Here is a 22,227-nt window from a genome sequence, read left to right on the forward strand (position 1 = left end):
TGTCGCCTACTTTCGCCCAGTCGATAGTTTGTTGGCTATCAGCGACTAAGGCAACAGTGCTTTCGACAGCAACCTTCATGTTCTCCTGGCGCATCTTCAACCCAAGATCTTCTGGTGGATTGAAGTCCTTGGCAAGAGCAAGGAAAGTCTTGGGTTCCGTTTTCTTCGGGAAGAAAAAGGGGAACAGCCGTGACAATCCTGCGTCAGCTTGTTCAATGCCTTCTCGAGCTTCGGTTCCATGAAATTCAAGGACAGCGAGCGCATCAAGAAGAGGATCGTTATCAGGATCTTCAAGCTCGAATTCTTGGTTCGTTTTACCTGTCGCAAAAATATATGTTGGTCGACAGTAAGTAAAGTAAAAAAAAGAGAGGGAGCAGGCCTAAGAAAAATAGAATGGATCGACAAAATTACCGACAAAGCGCCGGTTCTGCGCGATCAAGCGCTTGATGATCGCCTTTTCACGAGTAGCCTGCGCGGCTTTGTGCTCGTTCAAAGCAGTTTCGGCATCATCAAGTCTTTTTTGAAGATCTTTGACACCAGCAGCTTCTGCCTTGGCTTTATCTGCCTCCGCTTTAGCATTGCTAGCATCAAGTTCAGCCTTCTTGCGAGCCGCTTCACTTTGTTCTAACTTCTGAGTAAGCGTGTCGGCAAGCTTGTTGGCTTCTGCAAGTTTTTCTGCCAAAATAGTCAAGGACTGTCAAAATTGCAACAAAACAAGAGCAAGAAGTTATAAACAAGAACCAGCAAAGAATTATTACCTTCAGTCTGGCTGGCATACTCACGGTACCCAATGAATTGGGCACCGATGCGAATAAGGTCTTTGATCATAGGCTGTCAAAGAAGAATAAAGAAAGAAAAAGTCGATATGGGAAAAATATGATGGCATAAAGAAGCAAACAGAGGAAATATAGACAGTGACAAGAAAAATAAGAACTTACATCATCCAAGAGAGGGTTAGAGGAGCTACTCAAGTGGAGGGTAGGCTCCGGGATTGTTTCAATCCTTGCCCTTTTCGGTGAAGGGACAAGGGGGCTTGAAGGAGGAGTAGGAGCACCGACGTTTTGTTGAGGAGGCGAGGATTCTTCTCCTTCAACTGGCGTATCCGAAACAATTAGAGTATGTGACGTACTCATTCGAGCAGCCACATCAAAAGCTGGTACTTCTCCCTCATCATCACTGCGATTAAATGTTGGCAGCATAAAAAGCAAGATAGAAAAAATCTTCGAGTACAAAAAAAAAAAAAGTGACTTACGAACTGATGAGGGCCTCGAGGTATGGATCATAAGTTGCCTTCTGACGTGAAGGAGCAACTTCTTCGGCCTTGGAGGTGCCGGAATCTTCGACATCATTCCTTTTCCTTTTGTTCTTGGGAGAAACAGCAGGAGGAGGAGATTGTGCCGATGCAAGGTGCCTTCGTAGGCAGCCTCCTTTTCGAAGATCCCGCGATTTGTGAGAATCGCGGGTTCATTCACAAAAGAGGGGGCATCTTGGTTGTCGTCGGTGACAACGGTCCTTTCCTCGACTTCTCCACCTTCAGGAAGGGGAGGAAGCGAGACAAGATTGGGATGGTTCTGTACAAAAATAGGGGAAGATGTCAAAAAAAAGGAGTTACAAAAGATAGCAGGGCAATAACAAATCAATCGACAAAGTTTACCTTGGGAAGCGCATTGGTGGCGATGTACGGCTTTACACGACAAGAAGAAGGGACAGGATCTCTTTTGCTGAGAGAGGAGATTTTTCGGACAAGTTTCTCTAAGTCCTTGACCTCCAAATCTGCTGACAACCGATCTACGTCCTTGTCGCCAGCATACTTCCAGAGAGGGTATTTGCGAGCCTGAAGAGGCTGCACTCTAGTTCTAAGGAAATATGCTGTGATTTGGATACCTGACAACTCTTTGCCGCGAGTATTTTGCAACTCACGGATGCGAGTCATCAAGGCCTCTGTCGATGATTTTTCTTCCTCGGTAGCCTCTGCATCCCAGGAGCGGCGGTGAAGGATTTTTTCGGCACCATCGAAAGGAGGGATGTTGTCTTCAGCACATCCATGGTTTTCCTCCTGGATGTACAACCACTTCTTGCGCCACCCTTGAACTGAGTCAGGGAGTTTGACGTCGAAGTAATCGACTGTGGGGCGAACGGAAATAACAACGCCACCTATATTATAGGCGACATTGGGAGAGCCATTACGGCGACAAAAGAAAATGCGCTTCCATAGCGCCCAGTTAGGCTGGACGCCAAGGAAGGCCTCACAAAGGGTGATAAAAATGGAGATATGGAGGATAGAATTGGGCGTGAGGTGGTGAAGTTGAAGGCCATAAACAAAAAGCAATCCGCAGAGGAAAGGATGAATGGGGGCGGAAAGACCGCGGATGAGATGGTCGATGAAACTTACCCGATACCCCATTGGAGGGGTTGGGTAGCTTTCTTCACTAGGGAAGCACAGCGCCTTGGGCTTCTTGTTGATCCCTAGCTTCTTCAAGAGATTGATGTCCTGGGTGGAAATTTTGGACCTTTCCCACTCCGCGCTTCCCAGATCTGCGGCAGCCATTGACGATTCAGGCGTGCTGTGCTTGGTCAACCGACGCGGTGGCATCAACAATGGCGCAGGAATGCAGCTTGGAGAAGATGAGCTTAGGAAGTTGTGGGGCGCAGGAGGAGGTTTTTGCAGAGGAGAGCAGGAGAACGGCGCGAGCGGAAGTGCTCGAGGAAGAAGAAGGAGATCTTATATAGAGGTGCGGCGAAGCGGCGGACCGTAGGATGGAAAAAGTGTGCGGCAGATGATAGCCACGTGGAAACAAGGGTAAAAAGTATTTTAACACCGGAGAAGTTACGGTACGTGCGCCAGAAAAGCGGAGAACGTGTGTCCCCCACTTACACGACGTGTCAAGATAATGGATAATTTGGCCCGCAGGGCAGCGGGAGAAAACTTCTCGCGATTTCTGGACTTACAATCGTGGCTATCGTCAGCAATAACGTCACCTTGGCAGAAAGAAAAATTTGACTCAACAGTTGCATCAAAAGGCGACATGCAAAAATATTGGAGAGCCTTTGATCAAATACAAGTTTTTGGTCAAATGCTCGGGGGCTACTTTGAAAAAATGAAAAGATCAAGAAAGACAAGATAGAAATTGCGTGAGCCTATGATCAAATACAAATATTTGTTCATAGCCTCGGGGGCTACTCCCATCGGGAGCGCTGTTCGCGCACCCGAGAAATTATAAAACTTCAGGAGGGAAAGAAAATATAGCGGCATAAGGCGTGGAGCCTACAACCAAGCACAAGTCCTTGGCTGTAGCCTCGGGGGCTACTCCCATCGGGAACGCTGTTCGCGTGCCCGATGAAATTATAAAAAAGAAAGACAGAATGAAAAGAAGAAAGATAGAAGAGCAAAAGAGTATATTTCGAGTTATAAATAACTCGCATATACTCCCATCGGGAGAGCAATATAAGTCATCTTTGACTCAATAAAATGTGCCATTCCAACAGCTCGAATAAGCACTCGACAATATATTCTCAGAACGCCGAAGTTGCGATCAATTTCTGAATGCCGCAAAACTTTGCGAAGGTAAGACCCCAGATCCATTCCGTGAGGCGTGGCGCCGTCTCTGACGTCGGTTTGCTACTTTTATCCGTATCAACAGATACGAAGAAAAATCCTAACGGACGCGTTAGGTACCCGATAAATATAACTGGGACTCGACAGAATGGTAAGACCTTAAGCGGCACCTGTCGAAGTTTACACCGAGTATCCCGAAATCATGTCCATGGACGTGATTTTGAAGTAGGTTTTTGCGGATTGCCACTAGAGCAGTTAACTAGTACCTGATCCGTCAGATGAACTAGCCCCAACTACCATTATCCCTGTACAATATAGAGATTTATGTGAAGAAATATAGAAAAGTTTAAGTTGTCGAGTAAAAATAAACAGTGGAGATTTTCCCTGACTCTACGATTCAAGCAAAATCTCGGGGGCTACTGACATAGGCATCCCAAATGGGCCTGCCGAAGATAGTACCCGGGGTTTACTGAAGGCCCACTACCCGAAGAATAAGAAGATTCGGAAGCCCAAGATATTGTTAAGGGAAGCTAGACTTGTAATAGGAAGTAATATTTGTAATCTTGCGGGAGGAGTTAGAAACCTTCCCGGACTCTGTAACTTGTACAATACGAATCCCTCGGCACCACCTCCTATATAAGGGGGGTCGAGGGACAAAGAAAGCATCGAATCATTGTTCCTCAAACCCTAGGTTCATAATCGTCGAGTACTTTTCGGCTGAAACCTTCGAGATCCACTTTCCCTCTACTTCCAACTAAACCCTAGTCTACAACTTGTAGGCATTGATAAGTTAATACCTTGTCATACGGTATGCCGAGCGAATGAAAAATATCCAATTCTCTCATGATGCCATGCCCAGAACTCATCTATAGCCATCGTGCTGATCGGAATTGCACGTATGACATCCACATCCATCGGAATAAACCATTCATTTAGCTTTTTAATGTTCCAACTTGCTGACACATCATCGATGAATGCAACAACAGTAGCTGGCAGATTAGCCTTCTTGCAAGCAATCAGGTGCATCATAGCATCGCGAGGAAACCAATTATCACTCCATGCATGCGTCCCTTACCAATCCTCCGTATGAGACCTTGTCTCAAAGTGTCTCTTCCATAAATAACGGATCTCCATATATTGGAAGGATGAGAACCCACCCGTGTCTCCAAAAATTCCCCCTATGGAAAATAAACAACTTTAAGAATTCTAGGACTCAAAGTGTTCGGGTACTGGAAGGTTCTCCAGGCTTGCTTTGCGAGCAATGCTAAGTTGAAGAGCTCAATGTCATGGAAGCCTAAGCCACCAGCCGACTTTGGTGGTGTCATATCTTCCCATGCTACCCAGCATGTCCTTCTCTTTCCATTGCAACTTCCCCACCAAAAGTTATGAATCATGCCGATAATTTGTTGGCATACGCCTATTGGTAACCTGAAACAAGACATGGAATAAATGGGAATTTCTTGAGCAACTGACTTTATTAGAATTTCATTCCCTCCCGCCAATAGGAGTAATTCCAGCCAACCTTGTACCCATTTCCAGACCCAATCACTCAAATATTTAAAAGCTTCCCTAGTAGATCTCCCAACATCAGAGGGCATGTCTAGGTACTTCTCATTTAATGTATCTTTCTGTACATTCAATCTATCTTTTATAGATGTTCGTACGCCCCACAGGGCATGCTTTGCTAAAGAAAACATACGACTTGTCTAGGTTTATCCTTGGTCCTAATGCTTGACAGTAGCTTTCAAGCAAATCAGCAATTTCATCCTTCCGTACTAGCTTTCACAAACATCATGCTATCATTTGTGAATAAGAGGTGGTTAACTGCCGGAGCAGAACTCGCCACCTGTAGTCCTTATAGGCTCGATGATGGATCATTACTCCTTGATTTTAAAAGGCACGTGAGGCCCTCTGCTGCTAGCAAAAACAAATAGGGAGAGATAGGATCTCCTTGCCTGATACCCCTAGAAGGTTTAAAAACTTCAGTAGGTGCACTATTGAAAAGAACCGAGAACTTAACTCATGAGACCATCTGCATGATCAGTATTACCCAATCTGGAGTGAAACTCATTCTCAGCATGATTGCTTCCAAGTATGACCACTCGACTCGATCATACGCTTTTTGCTTATCCAGCTTGAGAGGACACTGCCGATGTTTGACGGTGTTATTTATCTTCATAAAGTGTAAGCACTTATAAGTTTTAATAATGTTATCTGTAAGGAATCTACCTAGCACAAAAGCGGACTGCTCCTGTGAGATAATCTCTGGTAGCCATCACCTTTGAGGCAATTTTGTAAACCACATTGCATAGGCTAATTGGTCGAAACTGTCCCTCGGCTGAGCTCGCCACCTTATGAATGAGGACTATAAAAGTATCATTGATCTCCTCCGGGTTATCCTTCCCCCTAAGTATTTGAAGAATTGCACTTGTGAAATCAGCTCCACATAGGTCCCAATTCCTCTGAAAGAAATGGGCAGGGAAACTGTTAGGTCCAGGCACTTTGGTGGGAAACATCTGATAGAGTGCAACTTTCACCTCCTCGGCAATGTACGACTCCATTAGCCCTGCATTCATATCACTAGTCACACTGGGTGGCACTGTGTTCAGCACCTGGTCCATCCCGCTAGTCCCCTATGACTCATACAGGTTAATGTAAAAAATCACGAGCTAGTTCAATGAGCTCCTGCGGGTTGTCTGTAAACTCACCATCCGACTTAAGGAGCCGCGTGATCTTATTTTTCTTCTTCCTTCTACTCGCACGTTGATGGAAGAAGTGGGTGTTTTTATCTCCCTCTGACAGCCATTGCACACGAGAACGTTGTCTCCATGTTAGTTCCTCACGGTGGTGCAATTCTGCTATACGCTCACAAGTTTTAGTCTCTTCATAGCTTGGACCCGTCCGTCCTGTAGCTGCACACATCCCCTCCAAGTATCTCTTGAGATTTCGTAGGGTTTTCTGAACACTGCCAAAGTTGTCCATCTACCAATCCTTCAGGCTATGCGAAATATTAGATAATTTCTCCTTTACTTCCGCATGTCATTTATCCATGGCTAGCCTCCTACCAAACCTTATTTAGGACCGGATCAAATTCCTCATGTGCCTCCCACATGAGTTCATATCGGAACAATCTTCCTCTTTTAGCTGGATGCCTCTCGCTCGAATCAAACCAAACCAAAATCAGGGAGTGATCCGACAATATGGCCGTTAAATGCTCTACCGTGGCCAATGGATAGTGTGTGCTCCAGGTTGGAGAAGCTAGATCACGATCAAGAAATGTGCGGAAGAAACTCCCCCATCCGCTTTTTCTCAAAAGTCCAATCCAATCCCACATAGCCTAAGTCAGATAGGCCACATACATCAATCGTATTTCGAAACGCCGCAATCTGTACACCGCATCGCTCATTGACACCATCATGATCCTCCCTATGGAGTACTTCATTATAATCTCCAATGCACATCCAGGGTAAATGTGAGGATGATTTAATGAATTTCAACATATCCCATGTCTTGTATCATTCATAAACTTGAGCTTATCCATACGCACATGTAAGCCGCCATGGAATCATCACTGACAAATAGATAATAGCATCTATGTGACATTGAGAATAAGGTAAAATATTGAACTTTATTTCATTATTCCAAAAAATTCCAAGGCCACCACTACGGCCTGAACTACTAACAGCAAAGGCACAATCAAAACCTTGCGTCGAGGCTAGTCCTTCCACTCTCAATTTGTGTAACGGAGTTTTGACTACACAAAAAATAGAGGGGACATATTTCCTCACCAGATCACGGAGTTCACGAATTGTCACAGCCATGCGAGCTCCGTGACAATTATGGCTCATGACACTCATTGCACTTGGCGGCCCTCCACCATGGAGGTCGCTTCTTCATGCTCCTTCTCAGCTTTCTTGTTCTCAGCTCCCACTTTGGCACTCGCCGCTTCCACCACTCTTCTCTGCTTCTTCTTCTCCTTCGGTGGCACATAAGCAGGCGGTGACGACGGAGGGACTAGCTCAGGTTCTTTTACTCCAGGGGCTGATCCCATATCAAGTTGCTTCTTAGCATTTGGTGCCTCAAGCTCCTTCCCATTCTCTTTATCGACACCAGTGTTTTTCAGCAGGCTGGATGCTGTATTAGCAAAATGTTTCTCCTCCCCGAGGCATGCATCACCCGATGATCTCTTTTTTGCTTGGTTGAGTCCTGGTTCCTTGGGTTTCCAACTATGCTGGGTACGACCACCAGCAGGTCCACGTCCCATATTAATGTCTCCTCTACCACCTCTCGGAGCTCGGTTACTTCCTCCGTCAGCTCTCTCTGAAATGCGAGTTCGTACTCCTGGCATTCCGGACCTCCAGTACATCTCATCAGCCATCATCCAGTTCCCAAATTGGAGGGTGTTCTCTGCATGCTCCCCCGCTCCACATTCAAGATAAATGTTTCCCATATGACCGCAGTGCTCACAATACTTGGGAAAATTTTCATATTTGATTTGCAAAAACATTCTCTCATGTCCTTTAAGAGAAAGCAGTACAAAGCGAATCAGTGGGCTAGTTGAGTTCAGCTTTACTCACACCTGATGAAACTCTCACGTCCTCGTTTGTACTATCGCTAGCTCGATAACAATCACCTCTCCTACCCTACTAGCTAGTTGAGTTATCACCTCTTTATTACAGGAGAGTGGTGAGATCTTATGGATCTGAACCCATGCTTGCACATCCTTTGGTATCGTAGTAGGGATCATGGTAGAGCCGTTGAAGGGTTCGGCCATCAGCGCACAACCTCGGAAGAGCCAGGGTACTTCTTCCATGACCCATTTCCAATAGCCTAAACAGTAGGCCTGTAGAACAAACAGATTATCTTCCACGGCATGGAGCGTGACTTCCCTTGTCGGACCATGCAGCATGCATCAACCTTTTTAGAGATTCAAGGCTAAAAGATTTCCATGTCAACAACCTAGCCGCTGCCAGCCACTTAACCTCAAACCAATTTTTGATCTCCTCCTTGCAAAGGATAACCCCATTGAGCTCTGCCTCATGCAGATTCAGGTTCTTGAGGAGCTCCTTTACATCAAACTCTTTTCTTGCCTTGTCTGCCCTCGAACTTTCCTAGCCATGGCGATCGCGTCTCTTTTGCATGTCGCTCGCTGATGACGTTGGGACTGCAAGTGCAGAGTGTTGTGTCAGCAGAGTATTTTTCCCACAAGGGTGACTCGAGGATTTATATCGAACTCTCGAGGAATGGGTAAAAAGTTGTCTACCCCTCTCTTCTTATAGCAATCCTGCAAAATAAAATAAAGCCTGTGTCTCCAACTCCACCGTGTGGTTGTCAAGGTTTTGTATTAGTAATAGTAAAGTAAAGTAGTAACTAAAGTAAAGTAAACTAAAAAGTAAAGTAAACTAAAAAAGTAAAGTAGACTAAGTAAAAGCAGTAAAGAGTTGATTGTTTTGGGGTTTTGTGTGCAAATGAGATAACTAAGTATTTTTTATTTTCGGATTAAAATATGCAATAAATAGAAAGTAAGATAAATGCAATGGAAATGTGTTTCTTATGATTAAAATTGGACCGGGGTTTATGGGTTCAGTTAACTATTCTCTCTTTTAAGTTGTAATGGATAATAGTAATTCATCAATGAGATATAAAGAATATAACTTCAATATGTGTAAGATACGCATTCGTATGGTATCACGTCCTAACGTAGAGATGCAACCCATCTATCTTATACTCCATAAGAAAGGGAAAACTCCATGCAATCTTGTATTAAGAATTAACATAGTATATAGACATAAGTAATTTGACATGATGTTTGAATATCAAATATGTTACCTTGAACAAACAAGATCATCACTTTTGTCACGTGACGAACATAACACATGCATTCACTTTATCGCTAGTGAGATAGCAAAATAAAAGGAAAAGCAATAATAGATCATGAATTTGTTGTCACTATCCGATCACTTAAACCATTGTATTCCATCTAACACACACATCACCCCACACATGCTCTTGCATACAATTTGGATCAGAATCAATACTTAAGAATAGAGTACATAATGTCGTTGTCTATTCGACGGTACCTCGGAGGAGGGATCCTCACGAGGGGGAGAAGTAGGGGCCATCGGGCGGAGAGTCCTCGGGACGGTGGTACGCGATTTACCCAGCTTCAGAACACCTGCACGAGGACAGGGCCTACTGCTGCTTGTCTGGAATTATCTAGGCACTTTCGCGTTGTTACAATTAGTTGTGGTTGTGCCACTAGGGCTCCCGGGATCCGGCTTATAAAGGCGTCAGGATCTAGGGTTTACACGGAGAGTTCTAGCCGATATACAAGATGCTTAACTACATAATATTACATTGCCGTGCACGTCAAGGATCCACCTTTCCTTATACGCCATATTGGATCCGGACACTTCATGGGCCTTCACGGATCCGACTACCTGCATAGGTCGGTTGAGATCCATCTCCTGTTCCTGGGCTGGACTTCATCCATCTTCTATCAACAGCAACTGGGCCGCCCGATGGACCATATGCCACCATCACATCTATGGGCCACCCGGGCTTGCCGGATCTAGACCATGTCGTTGATATACGCATAAATATATCCACAACACATAATATGCATCTATCAATACATAGTACACAAATTAGAGTCAATTCTTATAGCACAATATAATAGAATAAAGATCCACCACATAGGAATTACATATATGACCGTAATCATGTTGGACAGCTCGTATGGTACTAAGAACTATGAAGAATATGAGAGAAATAGATGAAGCTACTGCCAAAAACTCATAGTCCAGAGGTGGACTACTCTCCCTTGATCATGGTGTTGATGAGGAAGATATTGGAGAAGGTGCAGATCCCTCCGGCGGAGTTCCCCCCTCCAATCTTCGCTGCAGCAGCCTCCATTTTCGTGTTTCTGTGTTTCTACGGCGCTCTCCTCCAGAGAACCCTCATGGGTCATATATATATAGTGGGTTTTAGGTTAAAATACGTCGATTCATAAAAGAATCAAGCGACTTGGACGATCGATGATTGAAAGAGGCTAGGTGGCGCGCCCTAGCAGGGTGGGTGCGCCACCACCTCCCTTTTGGGCCTCAGGCCCCTCCAGGTCTGGTCCAAAAGTCCATATTGCTTCTCTTGATGAAAAAATAACGTCCCTAAAATTTTAGAGCAGTTTGACTCCGTATAGATCTCTGAAAGTTAAAAAAAAATACACAAAACAATGTTTTTCTATTCCGCAGAGTTATAATCCAAATAAAAAGGATCATTGGTAAATACTCATAAATTAATATAAAACATGGTAATAACATTATATATGTTGCAAATATGTGAAAATACATATTAATAAAGTACAAAGTTAATGTATGCATTTTACATGCATCACTCGCACTGTCAAACCGCACTCTTCCAAGGCCGGGTAGCCAGACAAAGCCGACCCCATGATCGGCCCGAGTCTGAGAGGGAGGTAGGAGAAGGGTTCAATGAAGCGGAAGACGGTGGAAAACCTCCAGCGGTGGAAATCGCCACCGAAGTCACCTAACCCTACATTAGACTATGTCAATTTTTTTTACTAAGAACACACTTGCTAAATGTTTTTCGGTCACTTGCTAAATGCTAAATACCAGGCCCACGGCACGTTTGCTAACTTTGAGCCCATATGGGTAAAAGAAAAACTTTTTTCCTTGAAGATGGTAGTAGAAGAAAAATTTGAGCCCACTTAATGCTAGGCCCAATGAGATTCTAACCTCATTCCCTTCCCGTGCAATAATCTAATCCGGCCATCTCTTCACCTCTGCTTGGACCTCCCTGCCGCCTTGCCCATGGCCGTCGCCGCCGCCGCCGCCGGCACGAGGTCGTCGTGGCTTCTCCGGGGACCCTTCTCTTCCACTATCCTCGCACGCTGCGCATATCCTAGGCTTCTCCGTACTACCATATGCTTCTCCCATTCTGCCTCCGCCCCCGCCCTCGCCCTCGGCTCCGCCTCCTTAACACCGAACACGCCTTCTCCCCCGCCTACCACCTGCTCCGGGGATGTGGGTGGAGGGATGAGGTGGGAGTCTACGCGGAAGAAGAGGGTCGTGCTCCGCATCGGCTACGTCGGCAGCGAGTACCGAGGTTGGATGGGATGCCTTGCTCGTCAGTTTGTATTTCAGTGATGCGTGCCACGTCGGTCTTTGCTCGAGGCATTGATCCAGTGCATTGGTATTTTTTTTTCAGGTCTCCAGAAGCAGCGGGAGCTCAGTGCCGATTCAAGTAAGCTTAATTGCTGTATGCGTTTAAATTTCTGATGTGCAGCTGTTATTTGTTGGGATTTCATGCTTGAACTGCCAAAGCATTGTATGATTGAAGCAGATGTATCGTTTAGTGTTGCTTGCATCGAGCTGCTATTATCTATGGGAATTGGGTCCTCTGCCTGAAATGTGGCATATTCTTGCAATAGAGTAAATAGTAGGCTATGTTTCATGCCGATTATTTTTTAGTGTTACTATCATTAACATGAAATGCTTGGGAGTCATTCTTTGCTCCGTAGTGTTATGGCAAGTTGATCATGGGAGTGACACTGGATGTATATAACATGATATTCATTGATGCGCAAGTGCAATTATTTCCCGAGGAACTTCTGTATGCTATTAATCAGATGCCAAAAAATGGAGATTCTAAGTTGACCCTTGTTCTTTTGTCAAGTATCATCATGGAGGAATTATCGGATTCTGATTAAACTCTGGTCTTCTTCTGTAGCCATTGAGTCAGTCTTGGAATCTGCCATCTTCAAGGCAGGGGGCATTCTTGAGAGTAATTATGGAAAGCTGCAAAAAGTTGGTTGGGAAAGGAGTAGCCGAACTGATAAAGGGGTAAGACTAACCTCTTGAATTTCTTAATAGAGTATAAAAATATGTCACCGATGTTTTTGGCTTACACTGCTTTTATGCATGCTTAGTATGGAATAATTTTAGGTACATTCATTGGCTACAATGATCTCTCTGAAGATGGAAATCCCTGATCGAGCATGGGACAGGGATCCTGATGGCATTGCTCTTGCGAATATCATCAACTCGAATTTACCAAACAATATCAAAGTTTTCAGTATCTTGCCTGCACAAAGGTATCGGGTGTTTTACAGAGCTCGATGGTGTTCCATACAACAACGTTTTTTCATGACATGATTTACTACTTTTAACTGTAGGAGTTTTGATGTAAGGCGGGAATGCTTGTACCGGGAGTACTTCTATCTTCTGCCTGCTGAAATTATTGGAATTAAAAATGGTTCTACCGCTGAAGAAGTACAGGAGCACTTAATCGAATTCAACAACATTCTGAAAGGTTTCAAGGCAAGTGTATGATTAAATATGTCTTTTTATATTCTGTGGAGTTCATTGTGCAGAAGAATAGGGCTTGTGAATACGTTGGATTCATCATCTCGTAACAAACATATGCTGAGGAGACATGTTGATATAGCTGTTTATGATGGATAGAATGAGACATCAATAGAAGATTATGCACCAGCGATCAGCAGATCTGGCCGTTAATCTACTTATTATGATCTTAATCTTTGAGTTTTAACCTGTCATCTTCCTGAAATTTATTTGTACAGCCTATAAGAATAAAAATTGACATCGAAAAACAACCGAGTGGCGCAGATTAACCAAGACAATAGGGGTGCTGGGATAATAGCATAATTAAGCAGGTTCAGTAGTTTCATCCTGGTTTATCTTGTCCCCAGTTAATTTACTGATGAATGAACTTCAGTGAACAGTTAAATAATTTAGCGATCTGCCAGACCAAAAGTTAAAGTTTCAGGAAGTGATATAACTGAACAAATTAGTACATGTTGTTTAAGTAATCTTCCCAGATGTAGCTTTCTGGAGCTAATATATATTTGTAAAAGGCTGTCCAACAATCAGGTCCAACTGGTACTTCCATATTTCAAATTTGCCTTCTGTCTTTTGAAGATAAAGAAAAAATATACTCCATGTGCAGATATCTTCATCAGCCATTTCTGGATAATATATGTGTCATTCGAATGATTTCACTTTTGTAAAGCACTCTTAAGGCAGAAATGAGCAAATAGTAATTCTAGTCATTCAATTTTCATTCTTGTGCATCTGCACGGGCTTTATTATATACCTACTTGCAGGGAAACCACCCATTTCATAATTACACTGCTCGTGCAAAGTATAGAAAAGTTCTAGCAGGAGCGCACCGAAGGGCCAAAGAAACAAGCTCAACAGAAAATTCCATCTCCGAAATGATTGTGGACCAAAGCACTTCTGGTGAGGGCGCTACTTCCGATCCAGATGAGGAATACTCAGACTTTCCGTCAATACTTGATTCTAGTGCACCAGAAAACAACTGCAAGACGGATAATCCCGAACTTCCTGAGAGTAGTGTGCAGATTCAAGCTAGATGGCTCCATGAGCCTAATGAAAGTGATAGACTAAGTGCATCACACTTCAGAGATATCCTCAACTTCTCCTGTGGAGATTTGCAGAGTTCATCAGGAACCCAATTTGTGGAACTGACGATATGTGGAGTATCTTTTATGCTGCATCAGGTATGCATATTCTGTTTAATAAACACTTGTCAACGAAAACTAAATTTCACAACATTATGTTAAAGTTTGAGACTGTCTTTCGAGGTCTGTTGCTTTTTTTTTGTGTGTGTGTCAATGGAATGGTATATTTCAATGTCCAGTGAGCCTCTTCACTAACTGGCACTCTCCTAGTTGGCTATACAGTTGCTGAACAGCAGCAATAAATTAGTTTTTCTTAGATGTACAGATAACTTGTAAACTTGTTCAATTCATAGGATGTAGAGTTGAATGCTGATGCACCAAATTAGCACGATGTTTGAGATGACTGTATGTCCTAACAGTGAAAATGGTATGCAAACATTGATCTCTTACTTTTCAGTTTTCTTTTTCTTGACCTCAGATCCGGAAGATGGTTGGCACCGCTGTGGCAGTGAAGCGTGGACTACTACCCAAAGATATCATAGAACTTTCTCTGGCAAAGTTTTCCCGCATTGTTCTACCGATCGCCCCATCCGAAGTTCTGATCCTTCGAGACAACAGTTTCTGTACGAGGAACAAGCAAGGGAGCATCGTTCGGCCTGGCATCCAGTCGATTACCGAGTCCAAAGAAATGAAGAAGGGCGTAACCGAATTCTACAGGGCTGCTCTTCTGCCCGAGCTGGCAAAGTACTTGGATCCGTCCCAGCCTCCGTGGCAGGAATGGGTGGAGAACCTGGACCACTTCACCGGCATACCAGACCCCCAACTGGATGAAGTTCGGACGGCTTACAGAGTGTGGAGAGACGACTACGACCGAGTGAAGATGGCTCGAAAGAGTGCTAGCAGCGGCTAGTTTTCTTTATCAAGCTGATCGCAAGGTGGACGAGGAACCAAACAAAGTACGGAGTACCTTATTTAGCTGAAGTCATTTTTTTCTTGGGCGTTTCTCCGTAGAGGGGCCTGACTTTTGGACGGGGCAATCTTAGGGTTACCGTTTTTTATTCAACCCAGGGACAATACCGAGAGCCGAGACTAGGAAAACCTGCAGATAAGTAGTTGGGTTTTTTGTTGTTGCTTTCCTTTCAACAGACTTGAGTATTCATGCAACAACATCACTTTTTTTGAGTGGTACCTTCCTTCATTATATGCACTCCCTCCATTCCAAATCAGTTGGCGCAGAGCTTTTTTTTTTCTTCTTTCAAAATAAGCGAACGTACACACTGAAACGCATCTAGATTTGTGGATCAAATCTGACTAGTTTGGAACGGAGGCATTAGTATAGGTCGACTAGTGCCCCTTCTGTGCCGTCTGTTGGCCATTTGCCCAATGTGCAGTGCGTCTTGCTCTATTCATGCCACATAACCGATCACCTATCTTGGGCTCTACAAACATGATAATGCACACTTGGCCGTTGATTAATCTTGATCCATTTCTCAACTGAAGGTCACACCATCAGTCATCCATCCATCCTGGGACTGGGAGATGACCTGCTCAGAGTTTCAGTGCCCCGATTGTCGCCTCGAGCAACAGCGCCCTGCACCTGTCCAAAGCTGGAACAGAGGCTACCCGTCCGGGGCGTCAGAGGAGGCTGGAAGATAGGACGGACCCCGGCACCCATCTCCGACGACGACGACGACGCCAGGCATCGAGCCACGCGCAAATCCCTCTCGTGAGGCGCAAGTACTGGACGGCCATGCAACCTGCCGTCGCCACTCGCCAGTGCCAGTGCCAGTGGCACTGCTGCAATACTGCATGCTCACCCGTTCGTCCGTCCCTCAGGACAGGGGAACCCAACACCACATGACATGACATCCGCGCGCCCGGAGCGGCAGTGATCGGTCTCTGGCCGGGCTCGCTGCAGGCTTACGCTCTCTCTGGCCGCCCGAGCTGGAAACTGTTACGCTCATGATTCATGAAGGAAGGGGCTGCCTGCTTAGACACAATACAATACATGCGCGTTTGGTAGCCTGGAGTCCACTTGGCCCGCATCCGGAGGGGAGAAAATGTGCCGTTTGGTTACCCAGCCACTTTCACGTTGTTGCATAGCATGTGTTTTAATGCATCTCTGACCCTATCCCGAGAGCTACTATCAAATCGGCCGTTTTCAGCGGGCTTGCCCCGTTCTCATCGCTGTGCTACATGCGTGGGGAAGGAGAGGGAAACGCCGCGTCCTTTCAGGAACACGCGTCATAAATCACCTCACGCCCCCTCCTTCCTCTCACTCCCCCTCTTTCACTCTTACCCCAACATGTCACATCAAAGGTCGGTGGTTGCACTACAGCCGACGAATTCGCATCATCGCCACAAGGAGGAGCGGGACCGGACGATGAGACGACAACGGCATCGACCGCGACCTTGGCCACAACCTGCAACGAGCGCGACCGCGATTTCATCGTCAACCTTGACAATGGCGAGTATGAACTTCTTCGCCGTGGATCTACGTGGACACGCAGGGTTCTGCACATTACTATGACATCAAAATTAGATATGTTAGGGTTTGGTTCCAATTGGTGATTGCTAGCAGTTCGTTGCGATTTAGGACTAGCATGAACTTGTTTTCAAGTTCACGGTTTCGATTTTCTTGGATGTGCTACTATTGTTCTCATGCACGGTAGATCTGATGCAGATTACATCCACGACTGAACATGGGAAGGGTTTTTGCACCTCCGGTCTTAGATCTTGATGCTTATATCGATCATTACAAGTATGACATGCGTAGATCAATGAGGTAATGAATATTTAACAAGTGCTCCTAATCAGCTTACCAAATTGGTTGCGCATTGTAGTTGTTAAATGTTTAGTTATCGCATAGACCGCTTGTTGATATGGTAGCTGATTCATAGGATGCACTTATGATGCATATATTTCATTCATTTTGTTATTCATACATCAGAACAATGATTAAACATGTATTCAAGGGATAGAAACTAGAGTTATGTACACAGAAAAGCGTGTGCATTTCTCTTGGTTCACTCACACCATCCATGTGAATGTTGTGTTTATATATGAAGCCTTTTTTTTGATTTCGTGTTCGAGGCTGCTGATTAAAATGTGTCCTAAATCTAGGGATGGAGTCACTGAACCATGGTTAACAATGTATTAGGTTCATTGACCTTGCCTCTGAGATTTGTTTGTCCAATGACTGTATGAGACTTTAACTATTCTTTAGCTGTTATGATGAACCGATGATTATAATATGGCCACATATTGGTGGCAAAATGATCTTTTCCGGCCTTGCGAATTGTAAAATTATTCATGACTATGCATACCAAAGAATCATTCGTGTTGGTAGGTAATTCATATGAGGCATATTGTTCGATACTTCCTTCTCCTAGCTGTTCATATTTGTGCTTAATTATATTCTATGCATGCTTCTTCGCCAGTGATTGAATGTGTCAACCCAATGACACCACAATGGAGATATCCAACCGTGTACATTGCACAAATACTCCTCCTTGTGCGATTGTCCTTGGTTGAATAGCATCATTTGTTGTGTTCAGTGTGATTTGTATTATGAGGCCTTATATGTTTGCTTGTATTAGGTGTTCTTTGTTATTTGGCCAATGATTAAAATGTGGCACAATGCAAGGCAAAGAGTTCTCCTTAAACCTAGTCCTATGTGCAATCACATTTCTTGTACACTAGACTTGGTTTGGGGACAATCCTTTTGTCTTGTGCAATGTCTGAAGCTTATTTGTTTCGTCAGGCTAAGATCGACCTAAGTGCACATGCGGAGGTTCGCGACAAGGGTTCTACCAAGAGGCCTCGAGGAAGGCCGGCGAACGTGGGCCACTTCCACGACAAGGTGGGTCCGGAGCACTTACTCCAAATCATCTTCAAGCCGGCTTGGGCATGCTACCAATCCCTTCGAAGTTCGTCGAATGGTTCTAAGTTCTAACACATCCCTGGGAAGATCATCGTCCTCACCAACACTTGGTGCAACTGGAGGATGACTACCAATTTCGAGGGCAACAAGGCCATCATCGATCAGGGAGGGGCAGCCTTTGCCATTGCCCATAACCCGAGGTTTGGATACTTCTTCAACTTCCAAAAGGAAGCCCCGTGCATCTACAGAGTAGTCATCTTCGACTACAGTTGCATTGAGGTCATGAGTAGGAGCCCAGACCACGGAGATGGAACCAGGTTGGTAATAGAAGAAGATGAAGTTTGAAGCTGCCTTCGTATGTCATATTAGTAGTGTCGATGAACTATGGTCGTGTCAGCTGTATATGAACTTGGTAGTGTGTGTCGACTATGTGTGAACATTAGCCGTGGCAATCGCCTGTATCTTAAGTATGGTATCGTGTGGAACTTAGCATGTCTGAATTGCAATGTTCATTCTTTGTGTGCTATTCATGAATGAATGGTAACCTCACCTCAGAAGAGAAGAGGTTATCATACTCAGTTTTGGGGTGGCAACCAAATAACGGGCTCCCAGCTTGTAAGAGATTAACATCGGTCTATAATTGTACCCCTCGGATGATTCCATCGTTTTATATTCATACACAAAGTGCATACTTGTAGTACAAGTAAATCTAGCATCATTCGGTTCGGTTTGACCTATACAAGGTAACTATAACCATGATGGACTCGAACACAAGTTGTTGTCTAACACGCTCCTGCAGTTCAAACGTGGAGACAATCCGTCACAGATGTGAAGACTGGACTTGAACTCCGGGAACAACGGTATCGACAGTCCCTTTTTGAAGATGTCCGCAAAGTGACTACTTGAAGGGACATGCAAAACCCTTAATTCCCCAAGAGACACCTTCTCTCGAACAAATTTTATGTGCAACTTAATACGTTTGGTGCGACGATGTTGTATCGGGTCTGCAGAAATGTTGTCACAATAAACAACAATAGCCATGTTGAGTAGTCGGTGTAGCTCAAGCAACAGGCTACATAGCCAGCAGGTTTCGGCCACGGCGGTAGCCGCTACACGATAGTCGACCTCGGCACTTCTTCGAGAGACTGTTTGTTGGCGGACACGAAGACCAGGAAACTAGGTTGTCACCCAATATATGCAAAACCCTGACATATAACGGCGAGTGTCTGCGCATCCAACCCAACCGACATCTAAATAGGCAATGAAGGTATGTGAAGAAGAACAAGAGTAGAGAGTAAGACCAAGGTCAAGGGTGACAAGCATGCCATAAACTATTTGACTTTATTGGATTGAATATGTTGGAGTTGATGAAGGTGCGACATGCTGTGGGCGCTAGGATGACCGAGACGACAATGCTAAATATCTAAGGAGGACGTGATGGTGTGGCTGATGAAGTGGGTAGATTTGACCAGAACTATTGCATCAAAAAATCACTGTCCTGGTGAGAACATCCTTCACATAAAAACCATAGGGATCAAATTCAATGGAATAAGAATTGTCAGTAGTAGTGAAGAACATAAACCAAGTTTTTGATAATTTGTGGAACAATGATAATATCACGTAGATAAAGAGGAATAGAGGTGCTTGTGAGAGCATATGAACCTGTGCGTGCGATGGGAAGTGTTGCACCATTGCCAACAGTGATAGACTGAGAAGAGGAAGATGCGACGAGAAAATCAAATTTAGCAACTTGACCAAGGCGTCAAGGGCAACATGTTGGTGGTGTTGTCGTGCGGGTGATAGGACCGAGGAAGTAAGACTAGAATACTTGGTGCCGGAGCTTTCCATAGACGTGGATGCCACAAGATCGAAGGCTGCTATTGTCATGGCACCGGTGATGTCTGGTGCAGCATGAGATGGGCATGAGATGAGCTCTTGCTCACGCGCGTCTAGGGCTTCGGGGCGAGACTTGAGCTTAGCCTCCTTCTCCTTGATTTTTCCCGGAGTCATGGTGGAAGATCAAGAGGGTCTAGGGTTTTGGGCGGCTAGGGTTTGAGTGAGAGGTCAAGAATCGGAGCGGCTAGTCTGAGACCATGTATGAGATTAACATCGGGCTGCAATTACATTTTTTCGAAATGGGAGCATAGCCCCAGCCTCTGCATCGAAACGATGCACACGGCTTTTCACTTATTAATAGCAACACGAGTATCAAATAATGATATTTATACACAAAGTACATACTTGCAATATAATGCAATCTAGCCGAATTCGGTTCGGTTTGATCTATACAAGGTAACCATGATGGACCCAGGAGGCGATGTGGGCTTGCCGGATACGAGCCGTGGAGATGTGGTCAGCTTTTATTAATGGCGGCGACAGTTTCCTAGGTGGAGGTAGGTGAGATGTCTCATCACCTCCGTGCCTTCCCAACGCAGCGGCGTCACCACCAGTCCCCCCACAACCCTCTCGCTTGCCTCCCGCCTTCGTTTCCCGCATCATCTCCTAGTATAAAAGGTCGGCCACCGCGCTACGTTTCTCTCACACTCACCTCCGTGGCCGCCTGATCACCACCTACTCCATGTTGGGCCACAACGAACGAACCTTCTCCACTGGCTGAACCCTCGCTGTCTAGCCCACCTTTCGAACGACGAGGACAATGATTGTGAATACTACGATGAGTCCAACGAGGAGGGTATGGCGGAGCCCATGCGCGAGGCGTCGCTGGAGGTAGAGCAATGGGATGACGTTCCGAAGCTGGTGGACCCGAAGCAGCTGGCATTGCTCGCCTCGTACAAGATGCCACGACATCACAGGAATGCCGCGCGACTCCTTGAAGAGGCCGACGCGGCTCCTGGAGCGCGTCATCGACATCTCCTGCTAGTCGGTGCCGACAGAGGAGTCTGCTCGGCTCCTAGTGGGCGCCGAATGGTACATGATCATCGAGCTCAGTGCCCAAACCCTCGCCGAGGCCTCCGTCAGCGAGGATTAGTGGATTGCACATAACAAGGAGTTCCGCCTGAGTCGTGCGTCGCTGCAGGGAAGAACCTCCCTTACCGGCGGCCATATCACACCGGGAGACGCGAGAAGCCAGAGCCAAAAGTCAGTCACAAGCCAAGAAAGCGAAGACGAATTAAGGTTTAATATAATCGAATTTTATTCAACTTTGTAATATACTAGCTAAATACATGTGCGTTGCTACGATGCTATTGCAAGCAAGTGATCGAATTAAACGATAAATTTGCATGCGCTGATAATATTATTTGGATAACGTTGTTGGGAGTTGAATTTGGGGTTTTCTGTTACACCATTTGGTAGATGCGGTTGGGCAGAGGCGCCTCCAAAAGTAGCAACAACGCCCGCTATTTGGTCTATCTCTCGTGTTTACCGGGTTCCATTTTACGGACGGGGCTGAAGATGTGGAAACTGTTAGAGTATCTCCAGTCCTCTAAAGCACACTTCAAAGATTTTTATGGTGCGTCGGACATTATTTCGTTTCTCGTCGCGCGCCCCAAAGTTTTCTTCCGTCCGGCGTGGTCCAATACGGTGTCCGGCGTCTCGAGTTTGTCCTCGCTCCACAGGACGTCCTGGGCACGCCGGACAGAGCGAGACGGGGAGTGGCGGGCTTGCCGCGCCATTGACACGGAAGCTTAAAACCCGCCGCCTACCTCTGGTCAAGCATCTCGTCGCGCGTGGCCGCGTGGCCATCCGCGCCGGCGTTTATTGCGGCCAACGCTCCGCTGCCGCCTCGCCTGCCGCCGCTGTACAATAAAGAGTGCCCCCTCCTTCCTTCTCGTCGCTTCCACATTCCAATCTCGCCGCACCTCCTTCATTCCTCCGGCCACATTCCAATGTCGCCCCCCACAAGAATATCCTCGCCACGAACGGCTTCGGGCGCTGCAACCTCACGGTGGCGGAGGCGTGGGCGCTGTACCGCGCGCGGTACACCCTGTCCCGCCGGACATGCACCTGCCAAGCAGCGGCGGCTAGAGGCTGGCCGTCAACGGGATCAGCGTCTCGCCGCCAGGCACCGATCGTTGGAGGGACGTGATCACAACCCATCGTGCGTACCTGAGCACCAAGGAGCGCGCCGATCCCACCTAGGCTCCCACCGGCAACGATGACTGGTGGGCGGACTTCTTCCAGGCGCAGTACATTGCTGACATGAACAACACCGATGGCCTCGTCGGCCGGAGGAACACGTGGAACAAGGAGGGGCGCGTCCTTTTCCGGGGTGTTCCCGGGCGCACCATCTCGGCCATCATCGACGACATCCACAACAACACTCCAAGGTTAGAGATGGCACCTTCTCCACCGCCATCTCCTTGG

At 45.8% G+C, this 22,227-nt stretch overlaps 1 protein-coding gene across 1 annotated transcript; it reads left to right on the forward strand.

Annotated features, from left to right (window-relative positions):
• Positions 1-11,385: 11,385 nt before the first annotated feature.
• Positions 11,386-15,219, forward strand: LOC124702308 (putative tRNA pseudouridine synthase). Its single transcript, XM_047234429.1, has 7 exons — positions 11,386-11,680; positions 11,783-11,818; positions 12,305-12,417; positions 12,520-12,668; positions 12,750-12,894; positions 13,701-14,117; positions 14,497-15,219. Exons 1-7 carry the CDS (start codon positions 11,386-11,388, stop codon positions 14,926-14,928), a joined length of 1,587 nt encoding a protein of 528 aa, XP_047090385.1. The 3' UTR covers positions 14,929-15,219.
• Positions 15,220-22,227: the final 7,008 nt, after the last annotated feature.

Source organism: Lolium rigidum, chromosome 3, assembly GCF_022539505.1.
Source record: "Lolium rigidum isolate FL_2022 chromosome 3, APGP_CSIRO_Lrig_0.1, whole genome shotgun sequence".
In the NCBI taxonomy this organism is placed as follows: Eukaryota; Viridiplantae; Streptophyta; class Magnoliopsida; order Poales; family Poaceae; genus Lolium; species Lolium rigidum.